The 9,623-nt window shown below is 38.5% G+C and overlaps 1 protein-coding gene across 1 annotated transcript in view; it reads right to left on the bottom strand.

The window, feature by feature from the left end:
- Positions 1-681: 681 nt before the first annotated feature.
- Rps6ka5 (ribosomal protein S6 kinase A5) overlaps positions 682-9,623 on the bottom strand; it is a 174,146-nt gene continuing 165,204 nt past the window's right edge. The window contains exons 15-17 of the mRNA XM_026394225.2: positions 5,750-5,909; positions 3,976-4,139; positions 682-1,462 (exon numbers count right to left, since the gene is read on the bottom strand). Of these exons, the coding sequence (XP_026250010.1) occupies positions 1,223-1,462; positions 3,976-4,139; positions 5,750-5,909 (564 nt within the window). The 3' untranslated portion in view covers positions 682-1,222. The remainder of the gene's footprint in view (positions 1,463-3,975; positions 4,140-5,749; positions 5,910-9,623) is intronic.

Here is a 9,623-nt window from a genome sequence, read left to right as displayed (position 1 = left end):
TAAAATGCAGCAATCTTAATGAAATGTCTTCATCGCATAGCACTTGTTTTCTGTATGAATTCAGAACTTTTGAGCAATAAAAGTGCTCTGCATAAATTTATAAAATGCTTTCTGGATTTAAAATTCAACAGAAAAAATTCAAAACAAGTCATAGGTATGATTCTAAAATATTATGTACATAATATTTGACTACAGGAGGGAATACCTCACTGTAGCACAACACAGTGTACCCATACGAAGCACAGTGTTGAGTAAAATTTCCCTTTAGTTTTCCCTCAGATTGGTGCATAAGTGGCTAATGACACATTATACAAAGCACCCCATTCTACTTGTTGCATACAAAGCAGAAGAGGGATGTGAGGACAAATTTAAAGTAGATGATGGAAAAAAACCCAGCAAACATACAGTACATATGCTTTCAACAGTGCACTTTATAAAACAGATTGATTTATTCACACACTCTTCTATAAAGTGCAATATTACTTAAAACAAAGGGACATGTACCTTAATATTTTGCAATGATCTTTAAAATTAATTACCAGGAAAAGGCAGTGCAAAATTAAAAACATACACAACTTAGCATGCATCTCACGTGGCTCCCAAACACAAGGCATGGGACCTCGAGTTCTAATAACTTCTTTTTTTTTTTAACTTTTTAGAAAAAGATGAATAGCAAGTTATTATCATATATAACCATAAAATAAAAACAATAAGTTAAAATTCTCTCTCAAGAAATAAGTATATGTCACACACAAAATTCATTACAGAATCTTTTTCTGAAAACAGACCTCTTGCTCTGCTAAATCACTATCCAAAGGGTACAAATCTCTTAAAAACCCACCTTGTCCATCAGGCCTAGTGAAAGGCGTCAAGTCTTGTTGGCAGACATTGGAGAACCTGTGACTGACATTGTAGGCAGCGTCATCTAACAAGGACCTAGTAAATGTACAGAAACCTTTGCCCTTTCAAGAATCATCCTGTTGGTATCATGCTAGGTTGTTAAGGGTATCACAAATGCTCCATTCACAGTGACATTCCCTGTTCAGTGCTCTTGTTCAAGGATAACCAAACAGTTTTCCTGAAAAAATTCACTAGGAGCAGATCCCAATGAGACCAACGGAACACATTCTTTAAAGCACAGACCACCACCTCAGGATCATGCTGAGGGAGAGCAAGGTGCCACGGCCACGGAGGACATTCCTACCATGCACATGTCGGTCTCTCAGTCCGAGAACTGGAAGAGGCTCTCTGGGTTAGTGCTATCAGCAGGGTTGCTGGGCTGCAGGGTCTTGGTGGGCGTGGTTTTGCCATGGGAATGGGAGGAGGAAGAATGGCAGCTCTCGCTGGAGCTGCTGCGGGTCTCTGTACTGGTGCTGGTCTTTTTCATTTTCCTTCTCTTAGCCAATGGGGCCTTATCGACATTCTGAAGGCAAAATCCTTCTCTCTTGTATTTGTTAAAGGCCTAGGGGAGAAAAACAGGGAAGGTAAAAATATTGACATTTTTGAAATGGATGGAACTGGAGCATAGCATACTAAGTGAAATACACCAATCCCCCCAAAACCGAAGGCCAGTTGTCCTCTCTGATAAATGGAGGCTAGCCCCAAACAAGGGAGGGTGGGAAAGGGGAAGAATAGAAGTCGTTTGGATTAGACAAAGGGGATGAAGGTAAGGGAGGAGGGAGGAGAATAGGAAGGACAGTAGAAGGAATCGGACATAACTTTCCCAGCCTCCTATCTGAATACACGACCAGGGTAACTCTATATCATGACAGCCATGATAGGATCCTCATTAGAATAAGTGACACTCTGTGTATGTAAAATATGCCAGAATACATTCTACTGTCATGTATAACTAAAAAGAACAAAAGAAAAAAGTATTGACATTTTTGCAGTAAATACAACTTATAGCAGAGGACAACTTCCTATGGCAACCAAAGCTCTAAGGCTGTTCTGGGAACAAAACTTTTATACCCAAACCTGCTGAAGGGAAGAGAAGCTCATGGGAAAAGAATTCTGAGTTTCATCACACCAGCCAGGCTGTCCAGGAGTCAGGATTTCGTTTGTTTATTTATTTTGTGGCGCTGGGGTTCGAACCCAGGACCTTGTGCATGCCAGTCAAGGCACTCTATCCCTGAGCTACACCTCTGCTCATTTAATAAATCTTTTTAAGAAGTTAGTGTTACATCTCAGTGAGAAACCACTGACTAACTGGAAAGTCTTGAAGAACATCAGTCATCTGAAGCAACAATCCTTTCTGTTACTTTTGCTGGTTTCATGTCTAAGATTGAAAATTCCAGCCACAAAATTCCAACACAGAGCAGATTCAATCCATTGTAGGTCCTTGCTCTGTACACCCAGTGCAACGTCACTTGAGCTTATTTTGGTCACTTAATATACACAGAGAATCGTAGCTCTGCAAATCCCACCCCGGCTTCTTCCTCACAGCAGCCTGTCTTGATCCTTCTTAGCTCAAGTGTGGGCAGTGGTGCAGGCACCTTGACAAACTTGCATCATGGTCATCACTGAGAAGACCTGGATCACATGGCCTAAATTCCTTTTTTTAAAAAAAAAAAATTATTTATTTTTAGTTGTAGTCAGACACAATACCTTTATTCCATTCATTTATTTTTATGTGGGCTGAGGATGGAACCCAAGGCCCCATGCATGCTAGGTGAGTGCTCTACTGTTGAGCCTCAGTCCTAGTCCAGATGGCTTAAATTCTTGCAGCTACTTTCCAACATTTTCTGGTTTGTTACTTTTTAAATTTTATTATTATTATTATTATTTTCAGTGCCAGGGATTGAACCCAAGGCCTCACACATGTTAAGCAAGTGCTCTAACACTGAGCTACATACCCAGCCCCTATTTTTCTTTTCTTTTTTTGGGTAGTACTAGGGATTGAACCCAGGGTTCTCACAGCTAGGCAGGTGCTCTATCACTAAGCTACATCCCCAGCCCTTTTTATTTTGAGATAGGGTTTTGCTAATTTATGCAGGCTGGATTTGAACTTTTGGTTTTGTTGCCTTAGACTCTCAAATAGCTAGGCTTACAGGTGTTCACTACCATGTCCAGCTATGACTTCTAAAATCAAATCCTGGTGCTGATGGCTCAACATAAGTCTGTTAGGGAAAATTTTTAAATCTCTCTACTCCATTATTTCTTATGCTAATTATCTTGATATAATTGTATTTGCTTGACACAAGGGTACATAATGTGGTTATCATCATGTAGTGTCAGCTTTTTAAGGATACAGTCTATATTTATACAATTAACTCACTTCAAATCCCTCAGTCCTAGACCATGACATGCACTAATGGGTGGGTTGTTGAATGAATAGACTTTTCTTATGTCTTAGTTCCTAACATTTAGTTATGGTTTAAAAACATGATTTTGTTTGGGGGAAAAACTTTTTTATTATGTATGCTTGTTTAAGTTGTTTTCATTACTTATTAAAATCTTTCAACTATTCAAACATCAGATTACTGTCTCCTCTTACAAACTCATGCTAAACACCAAATAAGTACTTTGTATATTCTTTTTTTAATAAAATATTTTTTAGAGGTTAATGGACCTTTATTTAATTAATTTATTTATATGTGGTGCTGAGAATTGAACTCAGTGCTTCACACATTCTAGGAGAGTGAAGCAGTTTATAAAAATTAAAGCAGTTTATGAAGCAGTATGAAGCAGTTTATAAAAATTAAAAGGTGAATATATTGTAAATGTGTTAAAAGACAGCATGTCTCTGAGACTACCAAATAAGAACATGTGGTTATGGGTCAGGGGTTTTGGCTCAGTGGCAGAGCGCTTGCCTAGCATGTGTGAGGCACTGGGCTCACTCCTCAGTATCACATAAAAAATAAATAAATTAAATAAAGGTATTGTGTCCATCTGCAACTAAAAATGTTTAAAAAAAGAAATGTGGTTACAATCCCTTTTCAAACCGCCTGCCACGTGCGTAGTGCAGAGCCTCACATGGAAGGTTGCTTTCACACAGGTGTGCACGGCAGCTCCCGAAGATCCCAGAATGTCTGGAGTCATCAGAGGATTCGAGGACAGCTGACTGCCATCTTGAAGCCATTCATTGTATCTCAAGCCAGACATTTTAAGTCTTTTATTTGGATCAACAGTGAGAAGTCCTGTGGGAATAAATAATATATTTTAAGGTTTGCCATTTTAAACCTGGTTTAAACATCTAACTCAGACATAAATTTCAATTATGTTCATGACATGAAGATTTCAATGAGGTTTCAACTTGCTACAAAGATAATTACTTTTTAAAAAAAATATCTTTATTTTTATTTTATTTATATGTGGTGCTGAGGATCGAACCCAGGGCTTCACATGTGGTAGGCGAGCGCTCTACCTCTGAGCCACAACCACAGCCCATACTTTTTTTTTTTTACTGAAGGTTGAATCCAGGGGTGCTTAACCACTCAACCACATCCGCAGTCATTTTTATTTATTTTGAGACAGGTCTCATGAAGTTACCTAGGGCTTTGCTTAGTTGCTGAGGCTGGCTTTGAACTTGTGATCCTCCTGCCTCAGCCATTCGAGTCACTGGGATTGCAACCATTCACCACTGTACCCAGCAAATAATTATATATTATATATATACACACACATATATATATACAAATATATTTAGATCTTCTAGTGGACACTGGATGATAATGCCATAGTCGCCTATTTCTAGGAGGCTGTAGGCTAATGAGCTTTTCAAACAGAAAATAAACCCCCAAAACAAAGACTCTCACTGGTGACTTGGTAAGCTCCAATGAGAACAGACGACCTAGATCTACTTCACTCATGTCCAGACCTTTACCAGCATCTGCTACAAGTCAGGGAGGGTGGGAGGCTCTCCTGAGACATGGACTGGAGACTCAAGGGTGACTAAAGACAGGGACAGGAGGGAGCCAGTCTAACAGGAGGGCACTAGTAACAAAACACACAGGGACAGGGCTGGCAGGCCCGGGAGAAGGGCTCATCCTTGGAGAGCAGGTATCCTGGAAGGATCCCAGGAGTTGAGTCCTGTGGAATGAGAAGTGGGCAGGAGGAAGAGGGTGCTCTATATGGAAAGAAATGGAGAAATCTGAGTTTCCCACAGTGGCAGAGCTGTGGAAACCGGGAAGCAGGGGAAGCAGGGCCAGGTGACGGAGGCCTTGAGGTCTCAACGCCAGGCTAAGGAGTGAGACCTGCAGCTGATGGAGAGTCCCTGATCACATTTGTCACTCAGTCAACAGATGGACAGGTCAAACGAGAGGAAGTGAGTCCAAATGAAGGGATGCTGCTGGACTCCAAGACACCTGGGTGGAAGTGGGAAGGAGGGCAGCCCGGGGGTGGCTGAACCTGAGCACCAGGGGACAGGCTGCAGAAGGCAAGGAAGGTGCAGGCAGCCAGGTGACAGGTTTCTGTTTCAGTGACTTGGCTCCTGGGTAGTGCCACTGTCCTGAAGGAGGAAAGTGGGAGAAGAAATATGTTTGGGGAAAGGACAGTAGAAAAGTACATCTAAGTTCTTTGACTGAGATGCAGTGGGAGCCATATATTAGTCCATGCTGGAAATGTCGAGATCACTGAGGGACAGTGTCTGGAAGAGGATGACAGGATGAAAGGTGCAGCCTGGTAAACCCCAGAGAACACCCATGGGCTCCGTGAGTAATTAACAAACACATTACGTGTGTGTTAGGGGCACGACTCCGCTTTAGTCACTATGCATCCTGCAGAACACCAAGCGTCATGAGATTCTTACCTTGGATCAAATCTTTAGCCTCTTGGGATACATTCTTCCAGGCTTCTCCTTCAAAGGAGAAATCTCCCTTTTTAATTTTCTTCATGATTTCGACTGCGCTGGTGCACGTCAAACTTCTGTCATGAGACTGGAATGGAACCTGCCCTGACAACATTGTATACTATCATGGAAGAAAAGTAACAAAGCAGAATGACTGTCGCAGCCCCTCCAGTAATCCTACTGCCAACTTAATTAGCAGAACTCACCAGCTTTTACAACTAGCATTATTTGGTTTAAAAGACCACATGACTTCCATCACTGAGGTTACCCTACATTCCAAAGACTTGTAAACAAAGTGGCATGAATTTTTATGATATTCAAATATAAAACCATTTTACTACTTCAAAGTACCCCTTTATCAAAGGGGCATAGACTTATAATTTTAGTTGATTATCCAGTAATCGATTTCTGTTAAGATTAATTTTCTGTCTACAAATGACGTGGTGCAAAACAGAGACACATCTAAACAGAAATACATATCAAGAATTGCATGTGTATGCAGAAATAATCTCTGTGTCTGTGTACATGTATTATGTATGTCCATAAACATATGCATACACATAAATACATTGTAAGAGCACACACACAAGGAAGAATCAGAGAAAAAAAAAAGCAAATGCAGTGAAATACTAGATGTTAGTAGTATTTTTCTCACACGTCCTCTACTTTTGAAATTTTCAAAATAAAATTTTTTGGGAACAAAGTAAAAAACAAAAAACAAAAACTAATGTCTCCAGAATAAAATATTTAGGGGAAATATATTTTAAATGGAATTATGTGCTATATCACTGGTTATGTTATATATCCTGTCCTATATCTCCTAAATACTTTGTTAAAGAACTAAATTCATATGTTGAAGTCCCAACCCTCAATGCCACTGTACATGGAGAGGGAGTTTTTTGGAGGCAGTTAAAGTGAAATTAAATTATATAATAGTGTCCTGATCCAACAGGTTAGTGTCTTTAAAAGAACAGATACCACAGAGAGCTCTGTGGAACCGTGTACCAGCCAAAGGCTTTGATGAGCACATGGTGAGCAGGTAGCTGTTTGTGACCCAAAGGGGGGTCCTTACCAGACGCCAACTCTACTGGTACCTCAATCTTAGATTACCCAGGCTCTAGAATCATAGAAAATAAATCTGCTGTTTAAGTCATCCAGTTTGTGGTATTCTGTGATTGCACAAACATTAATATGCTGTGTAACCTCTATTTTAATTAAGCCCTACACATTCAGACTGGGATTATACTTCCACAGCATATACTGGGTTGTAATCAAAGCCAGATGAGGGCTGGGGTGTGGCTCAGCGGTAGAGCGCTCACCTAGCATGTGTGAGGCCCTGGGTTTGATCCTCAATACCACATAAAAACAAGTAAATATAAATAAAATAAAGGCATTGTGTCCAATCACACCTAAAAAATAACTTAAAAAAAAAGCCAGATGATACTACAGGATATATTTTCTTGGAGTACTTATTTTACTCAGGGTAAAATAGTTCCTTTTCTTAATAAAATACCCACATTTACATCTATTAGATGGAAAATGCAAAAGGGCCATACATTTCTAAGGTACATCAGGAGACTTCAAATAAATTTTGTGCTTGCTATGGGATAATTCAGGCTTTGTATTCTAGATGTCTGGAGATATTCATTCATTTATGCAAAGCTTTCTCTCTTTTTTTGACAGTTTAAAGAAGGTGTTAATTTTTTTCACTTTCATCTTGTATCTTTAAAAAGCAAGACTTTTAAAAATTATAACCACAGTGCCGTTATCACACTTAAAAAATTAGCAGTCATTTCTTTGTATGTTCAAAATCTCATTGTGTTATACATATTGTGGGTGTGTATATATATATATATATATATATATATATAACATCTGTATGAATTACTTTTAGAATTTGAATTCAATACACAGAATTTCGATCTTGCTTTAATCAGGATTCAAGTAAAATGTAAACATTATTGCTCAAGTGTCTTTTAATCTGTAGGTTCCCAAGTTATCTTTTCTTATAATTTACTTGCTTGAGATGTGGGCTGCTGAATTCTCTCTGATATGCAGATGTTAACACACAATAAGCGGGGAGGGAACAACAGAAGCTCATTGGATTAGACAAAGGGGAATGAAGGGAATGGAGGGGGAATGGGAATAGGAAAGTCAGTAGAATGAGTCTGACATAACTTTCCTATGCTCATATATGAATACATATTTTTACTAGTGAAATTCCACATCATGTACAACTGCAGAATGGGATCCTGATTAGAATTTGAGTAATTAACAAACAAAAGTATTGAGAATACTTTTTTTAGGTTATACTCCATGTATGTATGTCAAAATATACTCTGTCATGTATATCTAAAAAGAACAAATTAAAAAAGATTGTAACCCCTCAAAACTAATAAATAAAAATCAAGCAAGTTGGATGTGACTAAAAGTACAACCCTATAATCTCATTTCTGAGACATTAACATCCCCAATCCAAAGACTATGAAAATTATATGAATAAAGATATCCACTCAAGATTATTTATAACAGCTCATCAGAGTCAATCGGTACCAGCAATATTCCCTCATGGGAACATCAGTAAGCCTTCCCAGCAAAATAAAGATCAAGATCAAATTTAGTATCATGTTAGATGTGGGCATGATACACACTGTAGTTATACTCTTATAACTGAAAAACACGGATATTATAAGAAATGGAAACTACAAAAAAAAGGTGGTTTCTAAATTGCCCATAGTCTGGACATTTTGACTGTCCTCTGCTATCACTTACCCTGTTTTATATCCCATTTTTCTCAAAATGTGATAATCCCATCTAGGGGGGCAGCACTGCTTCCATCCATGCCCTATGGAAAGTTGCTTTCATAGAAATAACACTTGGGCTCTAAGATACCTCTCTACACGTCTAAGACTCTTAAACCTTAAGAGTTTGCTGGTCACAACTGGCCTAGATTTAATGGAAGTCTCTTTTTCCAATGGAAAAGAAAAGTGATACTAGAAATCAAAGGCTCTTTTTTATTTTCATCAGTTTTTTTAAAGACATTGCTGCTAATGAACATGCCATCAATTTAAGTCCATAAAACTCTTCAAACCTATAGTAGATTTGTTTTTACAATTGTTTATAGTTGTTTATTTTAAAACTTTTTTAGTTGTAGATGGACACAATACCTTTATTTATTTTTATGTGGTGCTGAGGATCAAATCCAGTGCCTCCCACGTGCCAGGCAAGTGCTCTACCACTGAGCCATAACCTCAGCCCTAGAGTTATTTATTTTTACTAAAAATAATCTTATTCAAAAGTACATTAATTTGACAATGATAAATGATGATTTAAAAGTGCTCAGATGAAAACCAAATAAAGCTTAAAATAAAGAAGAACCATCCTGTAGGGACAAGTGGCTGCCATTGGGGGAGAACAACTGACACTAAAATAAACCCCAGATGGAGGACAGATTGAGGCACAAAAATAAAACAGAGTAATGCTGGAGGAAATTTAGGAGACTACTTTTAAAATCTTGGGATGAGGGCAGGGATGGAGTGACAGCCTGACATCAAAGCCACACATAGGGAAAGGCTGACACATCAGGAAAAAACTCCTCTATTTATAAACTTCTCTAAAAACAAAATCAGAATTCCATATTACTATAAACAAAGTTTTCTTTTAAAAAATATTTTTAGTTGTAGATGGACACAATACCTTTATTTATTTATTTTTATGTGGTGCTGAGGATCAAACCTGGTGCCTCATATGTGCTAGGTAAGAGCTCTACCACTGAGCTGCAGCCCCAGCGTATAAACAAAGATTTCAAACAAAGGGTAAACTAGAAAAACATATC

Source organism: Urocitellus parryii, chromosome 6 (assembly GCF_045843805.1).
Source record: "Urocitellus parryii isolate mUroPar1 chromosome 6, mUroPar1.hap1, whole genome shotgun sequence".
In the NCBI taxonomy this organism is placed as follows: domain Eukaryota; kingdom Metazoa; phylum Chordata; class Mammalia; order Rodentia; family Sciuridae; genus Urocitellus; species Urocitellus parryii.
This window is presented reverse-complemented; position numbering and strand designations above follow the sequence as displayed.